Genomic DNA, 27894 nt, shown 5'->3' with positions numbered 1-27894 from the left:
CCCCGCATGGGCGCGCTCAGGAGGGCGAGGGCACTTCAGGCCCCGCGTGCCCTGCGGAGAAGGGCGTCCAAGTTCCCGCCGCTCCCTGACAGACACACTCACACCTGAGGGCCAACCTAGGGGGCTTCCAGCTTCTCTTTATTGCGCTCACAACATCATGTCGGGTCTTCCATCCAGACCCTCAGCTGCAGGAGGCTCCAGGGCAGAGGGGAGCCCGAGGCCCAGGGTCAGGCCGGAGGCCACCCTCACCAAATCCTTTTTAGTGAGGTCTTCGGTTCCGGGGTCAGGTGGCCCTGCACCCCTACCTCCACCCCTAAGGCCGTTCCAGCAGTGCGTGGAGGACAGCAGCGATGTGGGGGAGACCCCTTCCAGGGGCCGCCTCCTCTTCCAGGATGTGGTGGGGCTGGCACAGGGACTCCTGGGGGGAGGGGCCCAGGTTAATTTCCCCCTGGTACCCCCTCCACTCAGGTTCCCTGTCCCGGGCAAGGTGTTAAGAGGTGAAGGTCGGGGACATCCTGGTAGACACTGTCCACAGCTTGGGGACAAATGATGCACATGAAAGCTGTCAGCAGGTAACAAAAAGGAGGTAACATACAGGACCAAGGTTCAGGGGGCAGGGGAGACCTGTCATTTCCAGAGGCAAATGCTGGCACAGGCAAGCTGGCACATGGAGCCCAAGGGGCCCCACCAGGACTGGGCCTGGCCACAGGAGGAGCAGATGCAAACACACAGGCAGCCACAGTCTGTACAGTTTATACACAGAGCCAGGGACCCAGCCTGGGCCCCCACATCCGCTACAAATATAGAGTTCTCTCTACAAAATAGAGATAATTTAGCCCCCCATAGCAGCCAGTGGGGGGGGAGAAGAAAGGAGGGGAAGGAAGAACCAAGCTCCCGCCCCTCCGGGGGTGGGGGGTCAGAAGGTGGGGCCTGGCTGGGTGGGAAAAGGACAGGAAGGCACCATCAGCACTGAGGGTGAGGGGCAGTGAGTGAGGGGCTACAGGAGGGGGCCCAGAGGCAGGGGGCCCAGCTCTGGGGACACCAGAGTGGGGCCTCTGAGGTCAGTGTTTGTGAGGGGGATACACTAGTGTCTTTGGTAGGGGCTGAAGGCACCACTGGTGGGGATAGGGTTGAACAGGAGTCTTATAAATAGAAATGGGGGGTGACTTCAGTCCTAGGAACCCAGGAGCCAGGTGTAGACGACACAGAGCAGCAGCATGAGGACGACGTAGAAGAAGACGAAGCCACCCAGACCAGAGGGGGGCCAGACAGGCGGGGGGGCCTTGCCCCCCACCCGCTTCACAGCCTCTAATGTGGTCCACAGCCCCTGGGTGGTGCCCTGGAGGAGATCCGAGGGCGAGCACAGGTCAGCCTGGGAAGGGAAGGTAGGGCAGATGGACAAGGACAAAGGACAGATGTCAGCAGCAGCAGCCAGTCCTTCCCACCCCTGCCCTCACATGCCAAGGCCAGAGCCATGCCAACATGCAGACATGCAGGGCTGGGAGACGTGCGGGTGGTGGCATGTGATATGCTTCCTCTAGGAGCAGACACCCCTGTGAACAGAACCCTGCCATCCATGCAATGTGACCAGCTGAGCCCAGGATACTGCCACCCTCTACAGCAGACAATAGCCCCCATAAATACCTCAGGTACCCCCATTTTTCGACAGGCTTCTAAGAAACTCTCCACATTCTTCCGAGACTTGAGGGCACTGAGCTTTGGCTGAGGATGGGTAAAGAAAGAAAAGAGAGTAAGGGAGAGGCCTCAGAAGTCCCTGACCCATCCCCTATTTCCTCCCTGCACCCCAACTGACCACAGCAGGTGAGGGTACATGAATGAAGGGCACAGAGCGAGGCCGTAGCTGATTGGCCAGCTGACAGAGGATGACCCCATTGGCCAGAGCCTCGCCCAGGTCCTCAGGCAAGGGCTGCTGCAGCCGTGACTCAAGGACCTGGGAGTAAGGGAGAGAGAAGCAGATGGGGTCAGTCAATAGGGAATGCACAAGTTCCCCTCTTCTACCTCACAGGAGGGCCAGGGTGAGAAAGGGTGTTGAGGGAGGGAAGAAGCTGGAGGAGGCACCATGCTGAGCCCAGGCCCAGCCCCTGAAGGTTCTACCTCTGCTTACCTGGCGCACTTGAGACATTAATTCCTTCTCATCTGGAACCTGGGGTGCTGGCCGAGGTCTCAAAACAGAGTCCGGGGAGGATGGGCCTAAGAAGAAGAGGAAGGCATGGGCTGTCTCCACTACACACACCATTGACTGCAGCCAGCTGTCAGTGTCCGGCACTCACACTTCTTGTCTCTCTGCTTGTGGGATTTTCAACACAAAGGGACAACAAACCCAGAAAGCTTGCAGACCAGTGTGTGGCACTAGTCTCATGGTCAGGGCTTGCTGAAGGTAGGCAGTACTGGGGAGAATGGGGAGACCCACCTGAACCACTCTGAGAGGAGGAACGGAAGAGGAAACTGTTTGGTCTCTGAATGGAGCCCAGTGGCCGGGGAACAGGTGCTGTCGCTGGGGGCCAAAGTCAGGGAGAAGGACAGATGAGAAAGACATCCCCTCAGTGTCCCACTCTTCCCTCAGGACACCAGGTCCCAATCACCCCCATCTCTTCCCAAAGTCTCTGTCCTACCTGGTCCAGTCATAGGCAGGGACTCCTGGGGGGGAGGGGCAGGCACAGGGACTCCCTGCCCCCCTGAAGTTCCCGGTTGTGGTTGTATAGTATTAGACTTAGGCAGCCCACTGAGAGACAGAAAGGGAATTAAAGGGGAGGATCAAGGAAAAGGTTTGTGGGCAGAGGTCACAGGGACGAAACCTACTTGTAGGTAGCCTGAGTGGATGAGGCAGCAGCACCTCCCCCAGCAGCCCTGATCCCCAGCTTCAGGAAACTGGAAGAAGATAGAGGGGGGAGTCAGCTGTGCCAGGCACCCCACGGACCTGAGGGGCAGATCAGCTCGGGAGGTGCCTGTGTCCACCCAGTCCCAGACCCACTGTCCAGCAATAGCTCCAGTCTGTCCTAAACCCACACCTGTCCTTCCTGGGGGCCCCCCACCCCCCACTCTGCTGTTGCTGCTGCTGCTGCTGCCGCCGTTCACGCTCCTGCCACAACTGCAAAGTGTCAGGGCGCCGCCGTTCCTCCCCTGCCGGTTCCTCCCGCCTAAGGATGAAGACAAAGCAAGAAAGAAATACTGACAGTCAGGGAAAGGGGAGGGGCCCAGGGACTGCAATATAGGGCAATGTGGGCTAGGAGCTGGGCTACCTGCTGCTCAGTGCCCTCTCCCCGTCCCCTGCCGCAGGGCTTAATTCAGGTGGCCGCTGTTCCTGAAGAGAGAACACAGTAAAGATGAAGGAATCCCCGGATCCCAGAGACTGCACCACCTCCCTCCCTCCAGCTCCCCTCCTGGAGGAGGGGCATGACTGGTCCTCACCTCAGCAGCACCTGGCTCTTCATCTTCTCCAGGGACATGGCTATCAATGAAGTCAACCTGCTCTGGGTCTCCATCAGCTGGAGGGGAAGAAAACATCAGTCAGCAAGCAGATGGGGGCCTTTGGGCCCTCGTCCTCCCTGTGCCTCCCTGGCCCCACTCCACTACTCACCAGAGCCATCTTCTCTCCGTTCTTTGGGGGCCCGAGGTTCCCGGGCCAGCTCTGAGATCCGGAATGACAGCTCTGAAAATTCATCTGTTGACTGTAAAGGCAGAAGCACATATGGGAGGTGGGCTCTCTGCAGTGCTGGGGATTCACAGGGGGTCTTGTGAGGGACTGAGAGTAGGGTCTGGGATGGTGGGCAGAGGGAAGGAAGAGCTCTAGCCACTGCCTGTCACTCTGAGAGCCAGAGGTATGAGGCAAAATGCCCCCCAGTGCAGAGGTTCTCTCCCAGGGCTGCCACCACCAATCACCCTTGGAAAAGAGCCTTACCTCATTACCAGACCACCTCTTGCTGCCGCTGTCGACGCTGTGGAAGCCTGAGTCCAGCCCACCATCGTACCGCCGTCCCGGGAATAAATCCTCAGCAGGGCTGGGGCCAGCCAGGGAGACCTGGTCAGCCCCATGCTGACAGCACCCACATCCTCCTACAGGAAATGAGGGGGTCTCTGGGGCCAGGAGGGGGCATGAAAATGCAAGGGCTTCCTTCCTTCCCACTGGGACTTACCAGGGACTAAAACTTGGGGGGCGGGAAGGGACCAGGTCCCCCAGGGCAGCCCCACGACGCGCAGCCTCTGTTGATAAGTACTTAAAGATGTGAAGCTTCCCCTTCAGGCAGATCTGCGTAAGGAGGCGCAGGAAGGAGGGTGAGGGGGACAAGCAGCTTTCCAGATCTGGCTACCAAAGGTACCACAGTAACGGCCCCACTCCTGCCTAACTTCATCCCTGTCCCCAGGGTCCACCCAGCACCTCACCTGAGCAGGCGGGCATTGCAGGGGGTTGCTGTCCAACAGAATGACCTGCAGGTGCCTGAGGCGGCAGAAGGAGACCGGGATGTGGGAGACACGGTTACAGGAGAAATCCAGGCGGACCAGAGGAAGGTCCCCCAGCTCTGGGGGTGGGTGAGGGAAGAGTCAGGAGCAGACCCGAGCCTGGGACCTTGTGCTCCCTTTCTCACCCTCTGTTCTGGTGGGTTGGTCACCCCTGACTCCATCACAGCCTCTGCCCTAGCTGGCTCAGGTCAGTCCCCAGAAGCAATCTTCCTGGTCCTCTTCTTATTCACATCTGGTCCCTACAAGGCCTATCTAGACTTGAGTTCCCGCCCAGCCCTCACCTGTCTATCAATACTGCAACTGATCCCTCATTCTCAAGTGATCAGCATAAGACATGAGTCAAACAGTGATGCCCACTGCTCAAAATCTTCCTGTGCCATGCAGTCAGGACTACTGAGGCTGCCTGAGCTGTGCCCTCCCCAAGAGCACCCACTGGCTGCAGCCTCATCTCCCTGTGCTAGCCAGGACCTGCACCTTGGGCAAGGCTCAGTCTGTCCACAGAGAGGGTGACTTTTGTTATTTCTCAAAAATACAGAGTCTGGATTTGTGGCAGCCCTAGACACAGAATAGAAAAGCACAGCCCCTATCCCAGCGTGACCAAGGCTTTCATGATCCCCCTGCACTCCCATTTCCCACTTTGCTGCCCGCCCATCTGGATTCTCAGTTTCTGGGCCTTTCCACATCCTCTACACTCAGCTGGGAATAAACATGCAACTCCATCTTCCAAGTCTATGTATCTTTCAAGGTTCACCTTAAGGGTCCATGAATCTTTCTAGACACCTCAGGGTCATGGAATTCATTGCTCTTTCTGTGTGTTCCCAAGGCATTTTGCTTGGATCTCTTTTTACGGCCCAGGGAAAGCCCTGAACAAATGTTTATTTGTACACCTACTGCTATGGGTTGAATGTGTCCCCTAAATTTCATGAGTTGGAAACTAATCTCCAAATTCATATGTAATGGTGTTTAGAGGTAGAACCTGCGGGAGGTGACTAGGTCATGGGAGCTCTGTCCTCATGAATGGACTAATCCATTGATGGATTAATGGATTAATGGGTTATTGAGGGAGTGGTTTTGTTATAAAAGCATGTTCTCTCTGGCTTGCTTGCTGTCTTGCCACATGATGCAGCACAAGAGCCTTGCCAGTTGCTGAGCAGATGCTGGTGCTCTGCTCTTGGACTTCCCAACCTCCAGAACTGTTATTCTTTTTTTTAAGGGCAGAGTAGGTACTGGAGATTGAACATAGGGGTGCTTTTACCACTGAGCTGCATCCCCAGTCCTTTTTATTTTTTTGATAGAGAGTCTCACCAAGTTACTGAGGGTCTCACTAAATTACTGAGGCTGAGTTCTAACTTGTGATCCTCCTGCCTCAGCATCCCAAGTTACTGGGATTATAGTCATGCAACAGTGCACCTGTCTAAACTGCTGTTCTTCACAAATTACTTGGTTTCAGATATTTTGCTACAGAAACAGAATATGGTTCAAGATGCCTACTGACTTATAAGAAAGAGAGAAGGTACAGGAAAGGGTGGGGAAGGCAAAGAAAATGAATAATCATCTGACTCCCCTCTTGTTCTTCAAAACCAAGTTCATACCCTTCCTGCCTTGGCCTGGCTTGCCCTTCTAACTGCAACCACTTCCCTGCTGGAGGATGCTCCTTCCCATCTCCAACCCTTGCACATGGTGGTTCCTCTGCATGGATAAAGGATGGAGAATTCTCCTTCCAAGGTCAGTTTATGCTATGCCAGAGCCTCTGGGGAGAAGTCCTCCTCAGGTTTCCCAAGCAGAGCCCTGCCACCCCTCTAGCTCCCAGGGCTCAGCATCCTGCTCTAATGGTTCTCTATGAACTTCCCCATTAAACCATTAAGCCCTTGATTGTTGACCCAGATCTTAATCACATCACCCACATCTATTTGGCTCTCACATCTACCTGCCTTTTATGTAAAATGCAGGAAGCGCACGCACACACACACAAAAACAGTGCTGCCAAATAAAAGAAGGTGTGCCTTCTCCCAAGCAGAGGCTATCAAATGTTGGTGTGTCACAATTAGCTGGCTAGAATGGGGCTGCTTAGCATGACTTCTGATTCAGAGCCCTGGGGAGGAAGCGCAGAGCAAGGTAGGGTTAATGGTGATACTGGGTGACTGTGAAGGCCCCTTCTAACCTTGAGATTTTACGTGGAGCTAACCCACTCACTTACTCCCCTTTCTGTGCCTATTCCCGTATTTGTAAAACAGAGATTGTAATCCATGCTTTACCAGCCTCAGAGGGTTGCTTGAACATAGCAAATAAAACCATTTAAAGTTTGCTTTAAATACTGTAAAACCCAGTACAACTAAGACATGATTCTTCTTCAAACATTTCTTGCCTGTGACTTCTTCAAAGTAGATGCATTATTTCAGACTCAATGCTTGTTTCCCCCAAATTCATATGTTAAAATGAATGGTGTGGGTCACTGGGTGGCAATGGAGGTCATGAGGGTAGAGCCCTCAAGAATGGATTAGTGCTCTTATAAAAGAGACCTCAGACAGTTCTCCTTCCTGCTTTCCACAATTAAAAGTTGGCAGACCCAGAAAACTTGGCAATAAGAAGAGGGCTCTCACCAGAACCTGACCACACGGGTACCCTGATCTTGGTCTCCTAGCTTCCAAACTGAGAAATAAGTTTCTGTTGTTTATAAGCCACCCAGCCTATGGTATCTTTGTTGCAGCAGCCTGAGATGACGAACACACACACATTCATGCCCCTCATCCAATTCTTCATTTTCCTTACCATCAGGCAGGGTGCTGAGCTGATTCCTTCGAACATTGAGATCCCGCAGGGAACGAAGGCTACACAGCTCCACAGGAAGGGATTGCAGCTCATTGCTGCTTACATCCTGAAATCAAGAAAGTAGCTGGGAAGGGGTCATAAGACTAGGATCATCAGAAACTGTCCTCTTGTCTTTCCTGGCTACTGGCCTTTAGTCCAAGCCTTTCCTCAAAGATACTTCCTGCTTTCCCCAGATTCTCCCCCAAAGATCTCTAGTGCCTGGCTCTATAGTCCCTCTTCTAGCCCTGTTTCCCATCCTCACAAGCTGTCGCAGGCTTCCCAAGGTGCCAATGTCGGGAGGCAGGGCTCCCAGCTTGTTGTTGCTGACAATAAGCACTCGCAAGGGCAGCTGGCAGATGTATGGTGGCAGCGATGACAGCTGGTTTCGACTGTGAAGGGAGAAAAGAAGCAGGCTCACTCCCCAGTCACAGCATCCCAGCACTGCCCACTTTTCAGGGACAGAAAGGGTCATTCAGGGTACTAAGCACTGGTTCTTTAAGCCAATAAAGACCAGCTGCCTCCCTACCTGAGGTTGAGGTAGGTAAGGGCTGTGAGATTCCCCAAGGCTGGGTTCAGGCATCTCAGGCAATTGTGGTAGAGGCTCAGGCCCTCCAGAGACACCAGCTGGCATGCTGCCTCAGGCACCTCGGGAAACCGGTTCCGGGACAGGTCTGGGGAAATCAAGTGTCAGGGGAGAGCTGTGGAAAGGCCAGTCCTGCACAGGGGTACTTTGAATGTCCTCTGGATCAGACATACTGCTCTCCATCCCCAGAAGACCTAAAGAATCAAGCCCATAAACCTGGGCTTCTGGAGAGACAACAAAGCCTTCTGCAAAACTGGAGTACACACCAAGCATGACCAGAAAGGCAAAGGGAAGGCAAAGACCTTAGGGTCACCAGGCTGGAGAAGCCCAGATTTGGGGCAGAACAGAGATACACCATGAATGCCATCTTCCAATCTCCAGATGAAGAGCTCTCCTGGAAGGGTGGCTGGATTTTATAACTCTTACAGTCCCTTATGTTCTGAGATGCCAGGAGAGATAGAAGGCAAAAGGTCACAGGAGAGGATTATGGTCCCAAGAAAACAGTAAGGTGGGAGCTAAGGCATGGTAAAGCATGTGGCTAGCATACACAAGGCCTTGGGTTCAAGTCCCAGCACCAAAAAAGTAAAGAAACGGTAAAGTGACAGGCTGGAAAGCTCAGAGAGAGAATATGAAAAATACCTGGGGACTACTAGCAGAGTCCTCCTTCAACCTCAATCTGTTTTCAACACACAGAGAACCAGGGGTCACTATATCCTGGTTTTAGAGATTAAGAAAGGCCCTAGCACTGGATACAAGTTTTTGTTTGTTTTTCACTAGCCCCAGAACCAAAGGACTATGAAGTTCCATACTCCCAAGGACAGAGAGGCAAAGGGAGAAGGCTGAGATGAACAGAGAGCCAGTGTCCTCAGGTCCTTCCCCCCTAGGCTCCCCTGCCCCAGGGTTGGCCTCCTTTTCACCCTCTTCTAGGCCACTGGCCTTCCTCTACTTCCCCTCTGACTGACCCAGCCCTCAAGAGTTCGGGCTCCTTTGTATGTTATCTCAAGCATGTCAAGGAGTACGGGGACAGAGGGGGAAGAGGAGGTGACAGGAGGGAAGGGGCTGTTACCCACTCTATCTCAAGCAGTATCTTGCCATGGCAGTGCCAGGAGGCAGGACTGGAGATGCCCTTTGGACTGGAGACACTGGCTGCATAGACCTATATAAGTCAGTGTCTGTTTGCCCAGCCCAGTCTCCACTGGGAGGAGGGGCCCAGGCCTGCTGGGGAAGTCCCAGGCAACAGAACTTCTTTGAGGGCCCTCTGGTGGTGTGAGGGGGACCAGGGAGGGAGCAAAAGCAGAGGGAGTGTGGAGAAGCTAGGACATATTCCCCAAGGAAATGAGTCTTGTGACAGGAAATCAAGTGGAAATTATCCATCAGGTTGTTTCTGGTAGGCTCTGTTTGCTAGGGTGAGGACAGCCTGATGTCCCAAGAATCACTCCCTCTCCTGCTCTGCTCCAGCCCCGGTGCACAGACAGAAGACCTAGCACTAGAGAAGACGGTTCCGGAGAGGGTGGGAGGACAGCATCTGTTTCTCCCAACCGCACTCAACACCTGCCTGCTTCCTCTGTGTCTACAAATGTATTTTGTGTGTGTGCATGTGGATGAAGGGGGTGGAGACCAAGTTCTGATGGGGTAAGCTAGGAACGGAAGGGAGCCCAGGCTGGAGGAGGCAGGGCCCAGGGGGCACAGGATGTGGTCTATGAGAGAATGAGCGACACTTCTCCTTTGCTAGAACAGCCCTTCCTCCCCCACCTTAGGACTATTTGGCCCAGGGAACAGACCATGGGGTTTCAGGGACCTAAGCATAGGAAACATTCAGGGAAGATGAACAGCAGGAGAGAGTTCAGAATGACTTGGCAGCAGACTGCTGAAGCAGTTTGTCTGAGTTAGAGAGCAAGGAGATGTGGAGGGCAGGGTAAGGGCAACTCTGTGTTTTTGTCACTTCCCCTTTCCACACCAGGCTAGGAGCACTCCATTTGGGGAAAGGGGACAGAAGAGAGAGATCTGGATGAGATGGAACCTACCTGGTCTAGAACCGGGCCCTGAAAGGACCGAGAAGGGCACACAGGGGTTCTAAGGAAGCTGGGATTTTCCTGCTTCACTACACAAGCTGCACCCTGAGCCGGAATGCTGGGGGAGGAAGCTGAGAGGGGGCAGAAGTTGGGAGGGGCCCTGGAGTTCTTGGTAGTTTTCCCCAGGAGTCCACTCACTGAGATAGAGCCCCATGAAAGTACAGAATAACATTTGGTCTTTGTCAAAAAACAAGCAACGGGGAGGGGAAAGGGAACAGACAGCAAGTGTCACACAGCTGCTGAGGTCAATCTGGAGCTTGAGGGTTGGAGGGGGGCCTGGGAAGGAATGGCTTGTGGGGCTCACCCATTTCCTGAACTCACAGCATAGTGAACAAGAAAAGCAAAGAGGTTTAAACAGGTTCTCCCCAAAACAGTAGAGGGAATGTGTGCTTGGGCCAGCCTGAGTGTTTACAGGTGGTCAGTCACCTGCTTGAAGAAAAATGCACTCTTTCATCCAGCCCCAGAGCCCTGGCCTTGAAGATAAGAAGAAGCGGAGGAGGTTCCTCACACCCCAGCCTAGGCTAGGGTGGAGCTGGGGAATGCAATCCTCTCTCTGCTGATCCCCACGCCTAGATGCCAGCCCAAGGTCATAGGTTGCCTCCTGAGCAGCTGAGGCCTGACTCACCTGTCAAAGTAGAACCCCCCACCAGCCACCTTCAACAGACACTAGGTTGCAGACAGCATGATTAGAGGGATTCTGAGGGCGGAACGTGAAAGAGGAGTCTCCAGAGGCCCAGCACTCCCGGCTAGGAGATATATTTCCTTTTGGCAACTGCCTCAAGTCCTTCGCGGAGGAAAAGCAGAAATTGAAAAGGGAATTCTAGGATCCCTATGAGGTCACAGGCTCCAAAGTGACTTCATAGACACAGGAAAGAGAGTGAGTCTCAAATAAGGGGTTCAGGGTTAATGAGCGGAAGAGTATAGGGAGAAGAGTTAAAGGAGGCAGATTTGCTTCTCTCCCATAGGCTGGCTGGGTGAAGAGTAGAGAGGGTCTGGGACTTTAGGGGGCGGGACTACGGCAAAGTAAGCAAAAACATCCCGTTGTTAGAAGCGATCCATAGGAAACGGGTGCCCGGGGCTGCTCGGATCTCGGTGGAAGAGGGGAAGGAGTTGGAGACAACGAGAAGGGAGAGAAAGGTGTAGTTAGAAAAGCCCATGGGGGCTGCTTTATGGAACTAAGGTTGAAGAGGTCATGCAAATGAGCCAACCAGGTGAGGGGCGGGACCACTCTACAGGTGCGCAATATGCAAATAAGAGGGGAAGTGTCTCATAATGCTCGGCCAGAGACTCTGGGTGTTCTGTGTAAACTAGAAGTGCGCTCATTGTCCAGTGGTTCTTACAGCAGGGAGGGGGTGGTCGCAGTCTTATGCCAATCAGGAGGGGCGTGCACCCCCACCGCCAGGTGAAGGGGCGGGTTAAACTCGCAAGGGGGGAGGGGGAACAAGAGGGGCGGGGCTATGCAAATGAGGGTCGCAGTTAGACCCTGGGCCGGGCGCACTCACCAGCCTGGGTGATGTCTGACAGGTCGTAGCTGCGGGCCGCGCCCCGGGGGAAGTGCTTCAAGCGCCGATTAGACAAGTTAAGGGTCCCGGTGGCCACGGCCTCCTCTAGGGCCCGCTCTGCGCTGCGGCTCCCGGGCAGACCCGGAGACCCTGGCACGGGGATCGTGGCTGCCGACTCCTCACCCCCGGCGGCGAGAGGGGCCGCTACAGCCGCCGCCATCCGCTCCCGGCGGCTCCCGCTGCCTGACTGACGGGACCGGCCGTCCCTCCTTCCCCCTCCCCCTCCTTGGAGCCGCCGTAGTCGCCTCAAGGGGGAGGAAAAGGGGTCAGGGACTCCGCGAACCAATCGTGGTCCGAAGAAGCGTCGGAGGCCGCTAATCAGAACCCGCCCGGGGGGTGGAGCCTCCGGCGCAGGAGCCGGGAGAGGGGAGGGAGGGGGAGAGAATGGAGCGCTCGCCAACGGCCGACGCTCCGGGCCGGCCCACCCCGCGCAGCCGCATCCAATCACAATGCTCAGAACTGGAGATGGAGCCAATCAGGTCCTACCAGGAGGCGGGGACACCGGTGCTCTACTAAGGTAGATAGAGACTGAGAGACCACAAGCCGGAGGCACGTGGTCCTCTTCTAACGAAGGCCAATCGCAAGCAGATACAGGCGAGTGACTGTCAAGAAGGCCAATTAGCGCCTCCGGAGGGAACCTGGCCCGGCCTCTTCTCTGAGGGACGGCTCTACCTACCAATAGCATGGGCGAGAAGGCGGTCCCTTCGCTAAGGAGGAGGCGGGTGAGCTAGAACTTTGAGACTGAGGTAAAGAAAGTGAGCGCCGCGCGCTGGGCAGGATGGGACCGCAGTGCAGGGGCTGGATAGTGTATACAAGTTGGACATGTTAGGAAGCTAGCTGGCGTCGAGGGCGTGAGAGAGGCCTATGAGAACCCGAGGCCATTTCACAGGCTTTGATCTCAGCTGTAGAGGCCCCAGGGCTATTTCCGCCTGAGGAGTCTGAGGACTAACTCCTCTCATCCCTGGGCAGAGGGCGGCGGCTTCCCTGAGCCTATAGACCCCCAGCTCACGGAAGGGGAATGTCCTGGCCTGCGAGCTTCACCAGAGAAGCTTCCCTGGGCAGGAATGGTGACCACCCGTCCTAAGGATTTTAGAGGCTAGAAAGGACCTCTTGGTGTAGCACAAGACCTTCGTTTTACGGATGAGGAAACTGAGGCAGAGAGAAGTTGATGAGTTAGCAAGAGCAAACAGCAGGACCCTGACTGCTGGCACCCAAAACCAGGTCTCAGTCCTCTACGTGGGGTCCTTCCTCACTTCCTCTGTGTTTAGAGTGGACAGTGTCTGCTCGAAATCTCTTGTTTACTTCTCAGAATGAAATGAAGAAAGGGAACCAAATGCAAAAGGCAGCAGAAAGTGCTTGTCTGTCCCCTTGAAAGTCATACCACGCTTTGCAGCCCCATAAGACTGCTGGTTGCCTGACCACCAATAACTGAAGTTGCTTTTTCCTAAGTCACATCTCAGATGTTGATAGGCCTAAATGTTTATTAAATTGTTAAAATTTCTTCTTAGGTGCCCCAAAGGAGCAATTTGCTAGTTACCATAAATAAGGAAGTTGGAGTGGGTGGTGAACAGTCTGTTGGTTAGCTAGTCAAAGAATGGATCTATAATTTGGTGCTGTGCAGGTTGGTTGTCTAACAGGACTGAGTCCCTGGAAGAGCCAGCTACTCCTTGGATTTGTTGTTGCAGATCTTCTGCCCCTACCTGGTCAGATACAACCTCAGCTCCTGCTATTTCTCCTAAATGTCACCTCCATAGAAGAAGCCAAGCGCCTAGGCTCTGGGAGATAGATTCTAAGCTTTCAGAGCAAATCCATCCATATTTCCCACCTTAATAGCCTGTCCCTTTGTACATGTAGTGATGTTACTGGTCCTCCAGAAAGCAATCTGCTTTTGAATGTGTTTTCTTAAGATTATAAGTTTGTGCCAAATTGTTCCCACATTCATCTGCTATGTGCCTTTGTGAGCAAAGTAGTCAGAGCAGAGTCCTCTTTCCTCCTCACCTATAAAATTGAGTTTATACATTTTTTTTCTTTTTTTTCCTTTTCTGAGTTTATACTCTTAAACTGAAGTGCCTGGAGGCCCCAGCCTACTGAGATGTGGAGGATTCATCAGTGTTAGGAAACACTGATGGAAAATATGAAATATGGAAAATCTCCTACTATTCCCTGAAAGTCAAGGCATCATCTACCAGTAGTTTACACTTTATTTCTCTAGTAAAATGCAAAGCTCACGAGCATTCCAGTAGCTAGAGCTGATCTAGAACCCAGGAGCCAGGTCCGTGGTCCAGGTTAAGGCAAACAGGTCACAGTGGCTGAACAGTGAGGTCACAGAGAGGTTTGTTTGTCCCAGACTCCATGGGGGAGGGGCCTAGGAGGTAGAGGGGCCCCAGAGGTCCCCCAAGCCCAGGCAGGGGACATGGTGTGGGAAAGGCAGCCAGGACAGGGGCCAGGGAGCTGAGTACGGGGGGCCAAGGGGCCCGGAGAGATGAGGGCAGGAGCAGGGAGGGGACAGGCAGGATGGTGAGGAGAAGCCGGAGACAAAAGCTGCAAAAATTGACCGGGCTGTGCCGACCGGAGGAGGGGCTCAGGGTGAGGGGGTGGCAAGGCAAGGGAAGGGCAGGGAGATGATGGCAGCAAGAGATCTGGGGATGGGTTATGTCAAGGAACAAAGCAGACAGGGAGGGTTGGCCCAGGGACCTGGAGAGAGATGGGAGGATTTGACAACACAGAGCTGGAGTCAGATGAGCCCCAACAGGAATTTATGAAAGACAGGTCAAGAGCAGGGAGAAAAAGAGGTGGGGCCCTCACAGGACCCCCTATACTTCCCCTTTCCCTCTACAGGTGAAGCGGAGCTGTCCTTCTTGTGGCCCAGAGCCAGGGGGTGAAGAGAAGAAGGGAAGAGGGAATCCTATTTCTGTTCAGTTGTTTCCCCCAGAGCTGGTGAGTCTTAGGAGCTGAAGTATTGAGAATGAAGGACTGGGGGCCAGGCCACTAGGGGCTCCAAGTGACCTCCACTTCCTCCTTGCTGCCTCCAGGTGGAGCATATCATCTCATTCCTCCCAGTCAGAGATGTAGTCGCCCTAGGCCAGACCTGCCACTACTTCCATGAAGTGTGCGATGCTGAGGGAGTGTGGAGACGCATCTGCCGCAGGCTCAGTCCACGCCTTCGAGAGCAGGGTTCTGGGGTCCGGCCCTGGAAGAGAGCTGCCATTCTTAACTGTACACCTTCCCCAGCACCTCCCTCTCTCCTTGCTTCTGTCCTTTCTTATTCTGGGAAACCTCCTGCTCTGTAAAGTTGCCTGCTGACCTCTGCACTCCCTGTCAACCTCCCAGCCCTTTTCTCTGGAAGAAACTTATCAGATCCAAACATAGTCCATTGAATTTCCTATAAGGCTCTGGGGCCACCCTCCAATATATGTGTCCTTCCCTCCCACCGCCCCCATTAGCATCCCTGCCAAGTCTCCCTCCATACACCAGCTCTTTAAATCTATTCCCTAAACCTGGAGTTTTCCTTTTCTAAACCAGGGTTTCTGAACCTTGTCACCATTGACAGTTTGGGTGAAGTAATTCTTCATTGTGGGGCTCCTGTGCACTGTGGGGATGTTAGGGGCAGCTCTGGCCTCTACCCACTAGGTTCCAGTTGCAACTCCCCTAGTTGTACCAACCAATGTCTTCCAAGGGACAAAATCACCCCTAGCTTGAGAACCATACTGTAAACCCCTGCCACTCCAGAGAGCCCCTATCCAATTACTTCTTTCACACACAGGGAGATTAGGGGAGAAGACTGATCCAGAAAACAGATCCACAGCTGGGGGTGAGGGAAGGTTACTGGCCTTTCTTGGTCATTCCTTTTCACTTCTCTTTCTGCCTCATTTCTGTGGATTTGTTCTTATGCTCCCTTGATTCTGATGCAAGGTCAGACCAAAGAGGTGCTTATTTAAAAGCATGTGTCTGACCCTGGGCTGAGGCGGGGAAGATGTGGGGTATAATCTAAGCTTTCCAGGTCTCCTTTGGAAAGGATCCTGTTCCCCAGTCCTGGGGATGAGGAAAAGCTAAATATTAAGATGTCTGAGAAATCTAGTTTACCCATCCACATTGTGTTCTGACCCATCCACATTGTGTCAGTGACACTCTTTAACCTTTTATGTACTTCCCTTCTCCAGACACGAAGGGCCTGTATTTTCAGGCATTTGGTGGCCGCCGTCGATGTCTCAGCAAGAGTGTGGCCCCCCTTCTAGCCCATGGCTACCGCTGTTTTTTGCCCACCAAGGATCACGTCTTCATTCTCGACTACGTGGGGACCCTCTTCTTCCTTAAAAATGCACTAGTCTCCTCCACCCTTGGCCAGATCCAGTGGAAGCGGGCCTGCCGCTATGTTGTATTATGTCGTGGAGCCAAGGATGTGAGTAGCAGAACTGTGGCAGCTAAGAACCCACCCCCTCCTCCAGGGCCCTGAGGCCCCAGTCCTAGGGTGCCCTTGTTAGGACACTGACCCTTTCTTACCAGGAACCTGAAAACAAGTCTTTATTTCCCAAACCTGGATGCAAATACCTCTGCTCCCACCCCAGGATTCACTTGCTCCAGCCCCATCCCTTTCCCAGGCCACAGATCCCTCATCTATCTCCACAGTTTGCCTCAGACCCAAGATGTGACACAGTTTACCGTAAATACGTCTACGTCTTGGCCACTCGGGAGCAGCCAGGAGTGGTAGGCACAACCAGCAGTCGGGCCTGTGACTGCGTGGAGGTCTATCTGCAGTCCAGCGGGCAGCGGGTCTTCAAGATGACATTCCACCACTCCATGAGCTTCAAACAGATTGTGCTGGTTGGTCAGGAGACCCAACGGGCTCTATTGCTCCTCACAGGTATGGCCTGAAGCAATGGTTAGTAAATGTGTCCTGCAGATTCTTCAAGACCTGCTGCAGGGGACAGGGATGAGGCCTCTCAGGATCCACATGCCACCTGTTCTGGTTCTCAATCCAAACAGCTTCGCCTTTATCTCACTCCCAGTCTAGAACTCTGCATCCTATTTTATATGAATAAAGGGCCCTGCTGCCAAAAAAAAAAAGTCCAGAAACCACTGATCTAGTGAATACCTAATTTTTAAAATTCTAATCTCCCCAACCTCCATGCCAGGGACCTCACTTTAATACACCAAGCTGTCCTCCACTTCCCAGTATCCTTTATGCTTGACCACACCCTCAAGTCTGAATTCCTGTGGATTTCTGAATGCCAGGCAGGGCCCTAAGTCCCCAGACTTCATTCTTCCTAACAAATTAGATTCTGCCATATCTAACGCTTAGGTTTTCTCCCCGTCTCTCATGCTGAACTACTTCCTGATGTATTTTTGCAATTGGTGCCTGAGGGACTTGAAGCCTCTCTTCCTTTATTTTGTGTCTATTCTTTCTTTCTATATATATATAATGTATTCATGTTTATTTATTATTTTTTTATGTGGTGTTGAGGATCAAACCCAGGGCCTCGCCCATGCTAGGCGAGCGCTGTACCGCTGAGCCACAACCCCAACCCCATGTCTATCTTTTTTTCTCCAACCCCATTCTAGGGCAGTAAATGTTTCACCCTGCATGGCTTAAGGAGTCCATTGAGCATTGATTTGGATATTGATATGCCCCCTCCCCCACATAATTGTATGACTACCCTCATTCCCCAGAGGAAGGAAAGATCTACTCTTTGGTAGTGAATGAGACCCAGCTGGACCAGCCACGCTCCTACACAGTTCAGCTGGCCCTCAGGAAAGTGTCCCGTTGCCTGCCTCACCTGCGTGTGACCTGCATGGCTTCCAACCAGAGCAGTACCCTCTACATCACGGGTAAGAAACATCTCACTTCCTTTCAAGTTCCCAACCTTTAATAGCCCTTCCAAATGCTGACACCCCTAACCCTTATTTCAGCTCTGTGACATAAACCCCTTAGGGCATCCTAGTGAAAAGATATGTCTAGGTTCCTAGGCATCAGAGCTGATGCATTTCTAGTGGGTATGAGACTCCCTGGATCTTGCAGTTTTCATCCCAGGTGGGGGCTTATCCCTAGGAAACGGGTGCCCAAAGCTGCTGAGCTGAGGGCTCCCGACCCCCCAGACCAGGGGGGAGTGTATTTTGAGGTGCATACCCCAGGGGTGTATCGTGATCTCTTTGGAACCCTTCAAGCCTTTGACCCCTTGGACCAGCAGATGCCACTCGCTCTCTCACTGCCTGCCAAGGTAGGATCTGGAGGGATGGGGCAGACCAGAGGGATGGGGCTTTAGGGATTGGAAGACACCAAGGGCCTGAAATATGGACAGAAATTAAATGATTGATCAGAGAGGGGCAGGGGACTCAAGGAGTGGGGTAACATAGAGGGCAAGGCCAAAAGAGATGAGCTTGGGGGATGGCAGGTTAGCAGTTGAGCTCATGGTTCCTCTGGAGGGAGCCCAAGGCCCACGTGCTCTTTTTCTCTCATATCCTAGATCCTATTCTGTGCTCTTGGCTACAATCACCTTGGCCTGGTGGATGAATTTGGCCGAATCTTTATGCAGGGAAATAACAGATATGGGCAATTGGGAACAGGGGACAAAATGGATCGAGGGGAACCCACACAGGTAAGATCGTTCCCCAGTAATTTTCATCCCAATCCTCTTCCCTCCAATTCCCTAACCCCTGCATCTATCCACTTCTCCAATTTCCACAGAATTCACTTTCTCCTCCCCAGGAAAGTTAAGCCAATCATTAGGATAATGCCTGTGATATTGTTGTGTAAGCTTAACCAGGGTTGGTACTAGGATGTCCATTCTGTGTGGTGCATGCTGTCACTGTAATGGGAATTTGGTGAAGGTGTGGGCTGGGGGACCTGGGTGGGCTAGGGTAACTAGAAGAAGTGAAATGCCAGCAGAGTCTTGTGGATTAGATAGGGTTCAGGTGTGGGGATAGGGAAAGGTAGTTTTTGTTCTGAGGATGGGGACAGGGTTGAAGCTTGCACATACCTGAGACCATTGAAAGACTGGCCTGATTAAAGGGAGGGTATGTTGGAAATCAGTGAGAATATGAGGTGTGGTATCAGTATAGTTGCAAGCCTGGTAGACATGGGAAAGAATCATCGCAGGTTCTGGAACAGAAGGTGGCCACCAAGGGGTGGCCAAACTGGTCAGCTGACCATAGTGCAATGGAGCTCCAGAGCAGGCAGCCTCCCAGGAAGCTGGTAAGGGAAAGCAGTGCCTGAGACAAGGACCTGGGCTGGCTGGTATGTGGCAGTGAAAATGAAAAGGAATGGGTGGGTATAGGAGATGTTTTAGAAGAAATAAACAGGCCCTTGAAACTGATTACTGCTTTGAGGAAAGAGTGTGAATTTAGCCTTTTTTCTGTGAGAGGAAAGCATTAAGTTGGAAATATCTAGCTGGCTATAAGATTCCACATTGAAACAAGGTTGAAATGACAAAAGCAAATGTGGGCAGTAATCACAATAATAGGCAGGGAAATGAAGAAAAGAACAGGAGGCATGCCCCTCTAATGCCACACCCCAAAAGTCATGAGAGCAGAAAGTTTCTTTTCAAATGAAGTACATGAGAAGGGTGGTAATGGTTACAGTGCGGCAATATAGGAACACATTTACTGACATGAAAAAATGGTTGTTCCATATTTTTAGGTAGAAAAAAAACCCTGAAGAGTTGGGTATGGTGACACATAGCTGTAATACCATGAGGCTGAGGCAGGAGGATAACAAGCTCAAGGATAGCAGGGGAAATTCAGTGAGAACCTGTCTCAAAATAGAAAGGGCTGGAGATATAGCTCAGTGGTAAAGCACTTATCTAGCATGTGTAGGCCCTGGTTTCAATCCCCAGTACCACAAAACATTTAAAATAAAATCTTTATGATACTGATTATATAGTACAATCCCATTTTTGTTCAAGAATATGTAATTTATGTGTATTTGTTCAGTCAGAAATGAAGAATATTCAGCAGATGCTAATAGTTGGTAGTGGGATTTCCAGTGATTTTAAAATTTTTGCTTGCCAATACATTGTCATTTTTCCTTTAGTGACCCTAAATTACTTACTCGTGTCTTTGGAATTAAAGTTCTAATAGTCTCATGAGAATGAACATATGAGAAGTCCTGGGATTTAGCAGCTGGGAGACTAAATGCCTTTGGAAATAACATGTCAGTAGAGTCATAGGGAGAGAAGCCAGATCAAAAGGAGGTTCAGGAAAGACTAGCCATGGTAAGGAACAGGAACGGTCAACCTCAGACTGGTCACATAACCAATTCTGCATCGGGGGAGGGGGGTGGGGGGGTGGGCGATGCAACAGAAATCAGGTGGTCTTTTTTCAAAATAGTGTGGCCACTTTTGAAGATAATGATGGGACAAATTGAAAATGCTAGAGACCAGGAGGGATAGTAGAAGGAATGTCTCCTTGGGGCTAATATGGAATTGCCCAGGGAGGGAGAGGAGGCTTCAACTCTGAAAGAGGAAGGCTAGTCCCCGCTGAGGCTACAAGGCTGGATGGCACAGACCTGCGGCCTGAAAATGAGGGAGTAGAGTAGATAGCAGGCCCCAGCCTCAGACAAGAGCTTTTTTTCTAGGGAGCAAAGATGAGGTACCCACAGAAGTACCAGACACCCCATATGGTTAGATTGTTGGAGGCATACAGGGGTACCAAGAAGGGACAGATTACTGCTATTCTGTATTTGGCAGTGCAGACCTCTTGGAGGAGGAGAGCAGACTCCCATTTCTTCCCTCCCTTAATTACATTCAGCCCTGAGCCTCCTAGTTAACCTTCTCTGATCTGGGCTCCCCAGCCCCCTGAGGTTCCCCCATCAAGGACCCTGGCCATGTGTCTTTAGGTACATTATCTGCAATGCCCCATTGCCCTGTGGTGCGGCCTCAACCATTCCCTGGTGCTGAGCCAGGGCTCGGACTTCAGCAAGGAACTTCTGGGCTGCGGCTGTGGGGCTGGAGGCCGCCTCCCCGGCTGGCCTAAGGGGAGTGCCTCCTTCGTCAAGCTCCACGTCAAGGTCAGAGCAGAGTGAGGCAACGGGCAACCAGCGGGGGCAAGAGTAATAGAGCCAGGTAGCCCATAGGACTATAGCTGGGACCCCTACAGGGACCCAGTGGTCCCATTTCCTAAGCACCTTCCAAATCCCTTTCCAGCCACTCCATGGCTCTCTCCCTTAGCAGACCCTGCTGGCCTTGTCCAACCTTGCATACCTTGGCAGAGAGCCAGCTGTAGTTCACTTGCTGGCTCAGGGCTGGTCTGAGAGGGTGAATATAACAGTGGATTAGCCCAGCTTTCTAGGAGCCAGGAGCATAACCCACACCCCTTCTTTCCTCCTAGGTTCCTTTGTGTGCCTGTTCCCTCTGCTCCACCAGAGAGTGCCTCTACATGCTGTCTAGCCATGACATCGAGCACTACCCTGCCTATAGGGACCTGCCAGCCAGCAGGGTGGTGGGGAGCCCTGAACCCAGCCTGGGGACTGGAGGCCCCCAGGACCCTGGGGGGGCAGCCCGGGCCTGTGAGGAGTACCTCAGCCAGATCCACAGTTGCCCCACCTTACAGGACCGCATGGAGAAGATGAAGGAGATCGTGGGCTGGATGCCCTTGATGGCCGCACAGAAGGATTTCTTCTGGGAGGCCCTAGACATGCTGCAGAGGGCTGCTGGTGGTGTTGGCCCAGGCCCATCAACCCCTGAGAGCTGATTCCCCTCTCCCAACCTCACCCCTGGAGGGAGTCTGGCCCTGGGCCAGGGGCTAAGGAGAGATGGAGTGGTGGCAGTGAACACTGTGTGCATGTGGGGATGGGTCACAGGGGGTAGGGCAGGGAACTCTTTTGTAAAATGTTCAGGGGGCTGCCCAGGAGGGGCCTCCAGTCTATCATGGACAAGAGATTTGATGGACAAATAGAATAAAAGGCTGAAGCGAGGCCCCGTTTGGAACCCTGGAGCCTGGGGGGGATTGGGCAAAGGATGGGGACAGTGCCCACCCAGTGGATAAAGGAGGGCAGGAGCAGCTCAAGCTCTGTTGCTTAAGAGCTGATGGCACCTGAGTCCTTGGCTTTACTCTCAAGACTTCACCAGGTCTTTTTGACTTTGAAGCCCTGGCCCCACTTTCAGGAACAACTCAGTCAACATACACTGCTTAGTTCCCCAGTTTGGATCCTCTCTACAGGTGTTTTCTCCATCCTTAGGGGCCACTTCTGACTCTGTAAAGCTCCCTTACCCCCATGGCCCTAGTTCCAGGGAAGTCAGTCCCCTCCTCTCTCGCTCCTGTTTTATTCCCAGGCCTGGTCTCCTGTATCCTTTCTTTGCCTTATTTACTACTCTTTCCCTTCTTTCCTTAGTAAGAGGGACACTCCATGCCTCCAACTCTCTTGTACCTCAGTTATTTGAAGAGAGAATGGGTGTGCAGAATTCTTCCTCCCTGGCCTGTCAGGTCCAGAGATAGAGGGAAGGCCATAGAAATGTGTGGTAGAAAGCTGGCTAGGGCTGAGGGTGGCCAAGAGGCTAGAGAAATTATTTGGGTGGAAGACACAGGAAGAACTCATCTGGGTTCTGAGGAAGCAGGGTGTGTGGTGGGGAAGTATGGAACAGAGCCCCAGGAAGGTCCAGAGCTGTGCTTTCAAGGTACTCTGACATGGGACAGAGTGGGGTTCCAGATGACATTACTTCATGCATGGATGATACTCCCTCTGCCCCTCATTGCTCCACCTCCTCCTTAGGTCATGATGTGTACTAGACCTAGAGAGGCCCCAGGACTCACCACTGTCCCAGCTGTCTCCCTGTCCCGCCTTCCTGCCGCCCGCCCTGCTGGCCGGTCCCCACGCCCACACACCCGGTGCTGCCTCATCTGGCACTGATTATCCTGCTGCCGCCGCTGCTGCTGTTGCTGTTGCTGCTTCTGCTGCTGCTGAACTCAGCTGCCGCCTCCGGCTGAGGACCCCAGCACACTCCCCCCACCATGCTGTCTGCTGCCCCAGCCTCCCTTCTGGGGCCCCTACTTACGGCCTGGGCCCTGCTGCCCTTCTTGCCTCTTGCCCAGGGCCAGACCCCCAACTACACCAGGTAGGTCTCGGCATCTTCCAGATGGCTGGATTGAGCTTCAAAACCCTGACTCCTCTGGGGGTGCGGAGGCACGGTAATGCCTGTGAGTCTCTTGGGTTCTTCTGCTAACAGCCCCCCAGGTTTCCCACCACCACCACCCTATGCCTAAGTCCTCCCCCTCTGCTGCAGGAGCAGTCTTCCACTCTTTCACCCTCCTAAGTCTCCCCCACCAGCCAGACCCATGGCCCCCCATGAAGCTTGAAGTCAGAGCCAAGACCCCAACTTGCCTGGTAGCTGACATCTGGATTCCAGAAAGGAATCAGATTGTGGGGGGTTGAGGGGGTAATGAGCAGAGACTTGGGTGTCAGATACTTCTAGCCAGCAGAACAGGAGCAGGGCAAAGGTGGGAGCCCAGGGAGCCTGGTCTCCAGGTCCAACTGGAGGGCCTTTGCCTGCTGCCACTCCCGGCATCTCTCCGCCCCCTCCCCCCTACAGCCTCGTGGCTTGTCCACATCTGGAAGTAGTTAGGCGGCTCCTGTCCCGGATTGCCAGGCAGGGTAAGGGGGGAGAGTAGTGAGGAAGGGAGGCTGAGAAGGATTCCGGGAATTCCTGTTGGGGTGGGGGTGGGGCCTCTGGGGGGTTGGAGGGATGGTCCAGTTGCTGTTCCCACTTTTTTCTCATGTCTGCAGGAATCAGGAGTAGCAAGTCAGCCTGCTGAGGCTTCCTCAGGGTCCCTTTGGCCTCCCTCATCACCCATCCTCCCATTATTAACCCATCCCTATCTCAACTACTTCCCACTCCTGACACCTCTTCTGTTCTCCAGACCTGTGTTCCTATGCGGAGGGGATGTGACTGGGGAATCGGGTTACGTGGCAAGTGAGGGCTTTCCCAACCTCTACCCCCCCAATAAGGAGTGCATCTGGACAATAACGGTGAGAAAGCCCTTCTGATCACTGTCCCCTTATCAAAGTCTCCCAGACAAGAAGTGCCCCCTGCCAAGCACCACCTTCCAAGCGCTGCTCTCCCTCTGCTCACTGAGGGCATCTAGTCCTTACAATAACAAGTGCCCTGCACTTTATTTATTTTAGTTGTAAACAACATGCCGCCTTTTTTTTTTTTTAATGTGGTGCTAAGGATCAAACCCAGTTCCTCACATGTGCTAGACAAGCGCTCTGCCTCTGAGCTACAGCCCCAGCCCCTGCACTTTAATTCTTAATTCATATCTCGAATCCTGATTCCCTACTCCCAACTTCCTTTCTGTCTATGCTAATATCTCCTGAGACCATAGGCTGTTGCAGAGCCCAGACCCTTTGCTCTGCACCTGAATGAGGTCCCTTCTAGTCCAGGCCATTTCAGTAGAAAATGCTTGTGGAAGGGGAGATGCCCTCTGTCAGGGTTGTGTGTAGTCTGACTCTGTGGGTCCCCTGCCTCCGGCGCCACCATCAGGTCCCTGAGGGCCAGACTGTGTCTCTCTCCTTCCGAGTCTTCGACCTGGAGCTGCACCCCTCCTGCCGTTATGATGCTCTGGAGGTCTTTGCTGGATCTGGAACCTCTGGCCAGCGGCTTGGACGCTTCTGCGGGACCTTCAGGCCAGCGCCCCTAGTCGCCCCCGGCAACCAGGTCACCCTGAGGATGACAGCCGACGAGGGCACAGGAGGACGAGGCTTCCTGCTCTGGTACAGCGGGCGGGCCACCTCCCGCACCGGTGAGCCTCCCTCACCTCCACCTCCCCCTCCTGGCCCCGCCCCGTGCAGGTCCCGCCCCCCCCCTAACCTCAACCCCCAGAGGACCCTGCGCCTTGAGCCTAGGGCCACCAGTACTCTCTTGCCCTTTCTCCTCACTAACCGCCCCTTCAGTCCCTCCTCCCGGTCTTCTCTCCCCCTCCCGCTCCCACCCACCCCTCTTCCAGGCCCCCCCCCAGGCTCGAGGCGGAAATGGGTCATGGACCCGCGGGTGGAATGGGCGGCCTGGGGTTACTGGGACGGTGAGTAACTGCCCGCCCCCGTCCGCAATCGGGCTCCTTCAGACGGGCGCGAGGGGGCATCCCAGGGCTGGGGGACTAGGTTCCCCCGACCTGGAGTTCCCTACACCCAGCCCTGAGCTCCCGATTGCGGTCCCATCACCCGCTCCTGGCAGCAGAAATTCCCTGGAAATGTTTCAGGCAGGGACCTCCGAAAAGAGGCCAAGTAGAGGGCACCCTCAAAGCGTGGGGGCTCTCCAGCCTGCAGAGGGGACTCTTCTGCCGGGTCGGGGAGATGGGATCTCCCAGGGGAAGAGGCACGGTGTGGCAGTGGGTAGGGGAGGGGTAAGAAGGGAGCACATCCAGCCAGTTCCTGCCCGCCTCCAGGGCCCTGTGGCCCAAGACTGTCCTGCTCCTCCCAGCCCCTCTCTGCTAACCTCCCCCCTCTCTCCTGCCCTGATTCTTGTCCACTCATCCTGAGACCCAGACATCCGAGCTGCCTGCCGGCTCCCAGCCTAGAGCTCTCCTGGAGCTGACTGAGGGTTTCCACCGCCCCCCACCCCCGCCCCTCTCTCCCCTCCCCAGAGCACCAGTTTTGTGGGGGGCGGATGGAGAAGGAACAGGGAACCTTGACCACGCCCAACTGGCCAGAGTCTGATTACCCGCCGGGCATCAGCTGTTCCTGGCACATCATCGCACCCCCAGACCAGGTACTGCATCCTAGTCCCAGCTGCCCAAGGGGACCCAGGCAGCATCCTCCAGCATGCAGCCAGTGAAGATTTATTTAACATTCTGTGTCTGGAGCCCCAAACTGGGGATCAAAACCAGACCCAGACCCTGCTTGCATTCAAACAAAAGCTAAAACTACAAACTGTGACAAGTCTTAGGAGAGCTAGGTACAAGGTGCTAGCAAACTGTGTAGTGCTACACAGGTGGGAGTCTCTCCCTAGTGAGCAGGTGATGGACACCCCTGCAGGGTACCGTGGGAGTGGAGTGCATGACCTTCCGAGCAGGAGCAGCAGTGAGAATGCCTTAAGGAGGGGCTCAGAGGGCTGCAAGGAGTGGACAAGACTCCAGTAAGCACCTGGGAGGCACCAGGAGCGGTCCCCCAGCGCAGCCTTCACCTCCACCAGGTGATCACGCTGACCTTCGGGAAGTTTGACCTGGAGCCAGACACCTACTGCCGCTATGACTCGGTCAGCGTGTTCAACGGAGCAGTGAACGATGATGCCAAGAGGCTGGGAAAGTTCTGCGGGGACACATCCCCTGGGTGAGGGGGCAGAACCTGGGTGGGCAGTGGCCAGGGCATCTTCACTTCACTGGGTGAGAGTCGCTTCTCTGGGTGAGTCAGCTCGGCTTGGCCAGGGCTTTGAGGGATGGAACTCGGCTGAGGGGTGGGATCTGAGCTCCTGGGCTCCAAACCAGAGCAAAGAACAAGTAGTGGACAAGGAGGAGGCTTGGTCTGGGGTCTGTGGATCCAGAGACTAGGAGATGAATGGGGATTCTAATGCAGACAACTGAGGAGCAGAGATCAAAAGGCCACCAGACTGGGAGGGAGAGGGGTGCACAGCCTGCTCTAATACCTCCTGATGGCCCACTGCCCGCAGCCCCATCTCCTCAGAAGGTAATGAGCTTCTGGTCCAGTTCGTCTCAGATCTCAGTGTCACCGCCGACGGCTTCTCAGCCTCCTACAGGACCGTGCCACGAGGCACTGCTGAAAAGGGGCCAGCCCCAAACCCAGGGAAGGACACCAGGCCAGGTCCCCCATCTCTAGGCCCTGGCCCAAAACCTGGAGCTAGGCCCAAAGTCAAGCCACCCACCCAGCCCAAACTCCAGCCTGGGGAGAAGTCAGAGGTCTCACCTGAAGCCCAGGCAACTCCACTGGGCCCTGGTGAGTCTAGGAAGGGTGAAAAAGAGGATGTGAACTGAACAGAACTGTTTCAAAAAGTTCTTCCTTAGCCAACCTATGACATACGTCTGTAATCCTGACTAATCCCAGCGACTAAGGAGGATGAGGCAGGAGGAATGCCAAGTTCCAGGCCAGCCTTGACAATTTAGTGAGACCCTGTCTCAAAAATAAAAAGGGCTAGGGATGTAGCACCCCTGGGGTCAATCCCCATTACCAGCTGGGGGAGGGGGTAGTTCTTCCTTGGCTTGTTTATTCAGCACTCACTAGAGCCTCCTTCCTGCCAATGGCTGGTATTGGGTGCTGGGAACCAAAGGTGAAGAGAGCTCTGAAGGGGTTCAAACCTATGGTACTGTTATGGGGAAAAGTGGTCCTTCCATACTTGCTGGGTAGGTCACCTTCCACAAACAGTACCCCTCCCTCCTAGATACACCCAGTGTCCCTTGCCCAAAGCAATGTCGGAGGACAGGCACACTGCAGAGCAACTTCTGTGCCAGTGATCTTGGTAAGAAGACCCATCTCCCTCCCCTGCCCTTCCAGCTCCTCTAACTATAGTCCCCTTCTGGTTTCACACCTGCCCTGCCCTCCTGTCTTCTCATCTCTCATTCCCATTCTCCCACAGTGGTGACTGCAACAGTGAAGTCCATGGTTCGGGGTCCAGGAGAGGGTCTCACTGTCACTGTCAGTCTCATTGGTGCTTATAAAACTGGAGGACTAGACCTGCCCTCTCCGCCCACTGACACCCCCCTGAAGTTTTACGTGCCCTGCAGGCCATGCCCCCTCATGAAGAAAGGTAACAGAGATGGGAATGGGAAAGGGGGCACTTAGCCACATTAAAATGATAGGCATGGAATCTTGAGAATACACCCTGACAAGGTACCAGCAATGTGAGTTCTCAATCCCACCCTTCCTCCCCCAGGACTCAATTATCTGATTATGGGCCAAGTGGATGAGAATAGAGGTCCCATCATTCCTTCAGACAGCTTCGTGGTTCAACACCGGCCCAGCCAGGACCAGATCCTCACCAACCTCAGCAAGAGAAAGTGTTCTTCCCAACCTAGGCAAGCTGCAGAGTCTCAGGCCTGAGAGCCAGGCCAGCTGCAGCCCCAGGTTCATGTGCTGTCTTTCTTATCCAAATAAATGTTTCTCAACTGAGGAAGGTGTTGTATGTCCCTTTCTATCACTTAGGGGCTCACCTTGGAGATTTCCTTCATTCATTCCACAAGTTTTTACTGTATAATCTTTTAGGAATGAGCCAGGCTTGCTGGGGATGTGGCTCAATGGTAGATGCTTGCTTCCTTGGGGTAAAATCCCCAGCACACACACACACACAAAAAAAAAAAAAAAGAAAGAAAGAAAGAAAGAACTATACTTGGGTGGCACAAGCCTTTAGTCCCAGCTATAGGGGAGGCTGAAGCCAGAGGATCACAAATTAGAGACCAGCCTGGGCAACTCAGTGAAATCCTATCTCAAAATAAAAAGGCTGAGGATGTACTTTAG

The 27894-nt window shown here is 53.6% G+C and overlaps 3 protein-coding genes across 7 annotated transcripts; 2 read left to right on the top strand and 1 right to left on the bottom strand.

The window, feature by feature from the left end:
- Positions 1-117: 117 nt before the first annotated feature.
- Positions 118-11717, bottom strand: Lrch4 (leucine rich repeats and calponin homology domain containing 4). Of its 2 annotated transcripts, none has more exons than XM_046427124.2 (18): positions 11445-11717; positions 7814-7958; positions 7550-7676; positions 7249-7354; positions 4402-4538; positions 4155-4267; positions 3920-4019; positions 3599-3689; positions 3430-3506; positions 3261-3322; positions 3030-3158; positions 2821-2889; positions 2634-2743; positions 2432-2515; positions 2126-2211; positions 1814-1951; positions 1645-1722; positions 118-1372 (listed from the first exon to the last, which is right to left on the bottom strand). In XM_046427124.2, the coding sequence occupies exons 1-18, from the start codon at positions 11662-11664 to the stop codon at positions 1175-1177; spliced, it is 2070 nt and encodes a 689-aa protein (XP_046283080.1). In that variant the 5' UTR covers positions 11665-11717; the 3' UTR covers positions 118-1174. The 2 variants fall into 2 exon arrangements, with proteins under 2 accessions (XP_046283080.1, XP_046283081.1); XM_046427125.2 differs by having other exon boundaries at positions 118-418.
- Positions 11718-11892: 175 nt separating this feature from the next.
- Fbxo24 (F-box protein 24) lies at positions 11893-21411 on the top strand. 3 transcript variants are annotated; one of them, XM_046427127.2, is made up of 10 exons: positions 11893-12226; positions 14343-14441; positions 14537-14720; positions 15665-15903; positions 16131-16365; positions 17172-17330; positions 17598-17719; positions 17966-18097; positions 20335-20505; positions 20826-21411. In XM_046427127.2, the coding sequence occupies exons 1-10, from the start codon at positions 12188-12190 to the stop codon at positions 21186-21188; spliced, it is 1743 nt and encodes a 580-aa protein (XP_046283083.1). In that variant the 5' UTR covers positions 11893-12187; the 3' UTR covers positions 21189-21411. The 3 variants fall into 3 exon arrangements, with proteins under 3 accessions (XP_046283083.1, XP_046283084.1, XP_046283085.1); XM_046427129.1 differs by lacking the exon at positions 11893-12226 and adding an exon at positions 14004-14090; XM_046427128.2 differs by lacking the exon at positions 20335-20505 and having other exon boundaries at positions 11898-12226.
- Positions 21412-21536: 125 nt separating this feature from the next.
- Pcolce (procollagen C-endopeptidase enhancer) lies at positions 21537-27549 on the top strand. 2 transcript variants are annotated; one of them, XM_046427130.2, is made up of 10 exons: positions 21537-22549; positions 23352-23460; positions 23975-24233; positions 24438-24512; positions 25074-25198; positions 25622-25758; positions 26096-26379; positions 26822-26899; positions 27017-27187; positions 27314-27549. In XM_046427130.2, exons 1-10 carry the CDS (start codon positions 22446-22448, stop codon positions 27478-27480), a joined length of 1509 nt encoding a protein of 502 aa, XP_046283086.1. In that variant the 5' UTR covers positions 21537-22445; the 3' UTR covers positions 27481-27549. The 2 variants fall into 2 exon arrangements, with proteins under 2 accessions (XP_046283086.1, XP_046283087.1); XM_046427131.2 differs by lacking the exon at positions 24438-24512.
- Positions 27550-27894: the final 345 nt, after the last annotated feature.

The sequence above is a fragment of the Marmota monax genome, unplaced genomic scaffold, assembly GCF_021218885.2.
Source record: "Marmota monax isolate L192 unplaced genomic scaffold, Marmota_monax_Labrador192_F-V1.1 WCK01_AAM20220418_F8-fsc00341, whole genome shotgun sequence".
In the NCBI taxonomy this organism is placed as follows: domain Eukaryota; kingdom Metazoa; phylum Chordata; class Mammalia; order Rodentia; family Sciuridae; genus Marmota; species Marmota monax.
Note: the sequence above shows the minus strand (reverse complement) of the source record. Positions and strands in the feature narration are given on the sequence as shown.

Excerpts from the sequence above, each read along its gene's own strand:
- Lrch4 (XM_046427124.2), bottom strand. The coding sequence starts at position 11,664 with ATGGCGGCGGCTGTAGCGGCCCCTCTCGCCGCCGGGGGTGAGGAGTCG. Across the intron at positions 4,268-4,401 it reads TGCAATGCCCGCCTGCTCAG|ATCTGCCTGAAGGGGAAGCT; the intron begins GTGAGGTGCTGG and ends CTCCTTACGCAG. Across the intron at positions 2,744-2,820 it reads TCCACTCAGGCTACCTACAA|TGGGCTGCCTAAGTCTAATA; the intron begins GTAGGTTTCGTC and ends TCTGTCTCTCAG.
- Fbxo24 (XM_046427129.1), top strand. The coding sequence starts at position 14,019 with ATGGTGAGGAGAAGCCGGAGACAAAAGCTGCAAAAATTGACCGGGCTG. Across the intron at positions 14,091-14,342 it reads GACCGGAGGAGGGGCTCAGG|GTGAAGCGGAGCTGTCCTTC; the intron begins GTGAGGGGGTGG and ends TTCCCTCTACAG. Across the intron at positions 20,506-20,825 it reads TCGTCAAGCTCCACGTCAAG|GTTCCTTTGTGTGCCTGTTC; the intron begins GTCAGAGCAGAG and ends CTTTCCTCCTAG.
- Pcolce (XM_046427130.2), top strand. The coding sequence starts at position 22,446 with ATGCTGTCTGCTGCCCCAGCCTCCCTTCTGGGGCCCCTACTTACGGCC. Across the intron at positions 23,461-23,974 it reads AGTGCATCTGGACAATAACG|GTCCCTGAGGGCCAGACTGT; the intron begins GTGAGAAAGCCC and ends CGCCACCATCAG. Across the intron at positions 24,234-24,437 it reads GCGGGCCACCTCCCGCACCG|GCCCCCCCCCAGGCTCGAGG; the intron begins GTGAGCCTCCCT and ends CCCCTCTTCCAG.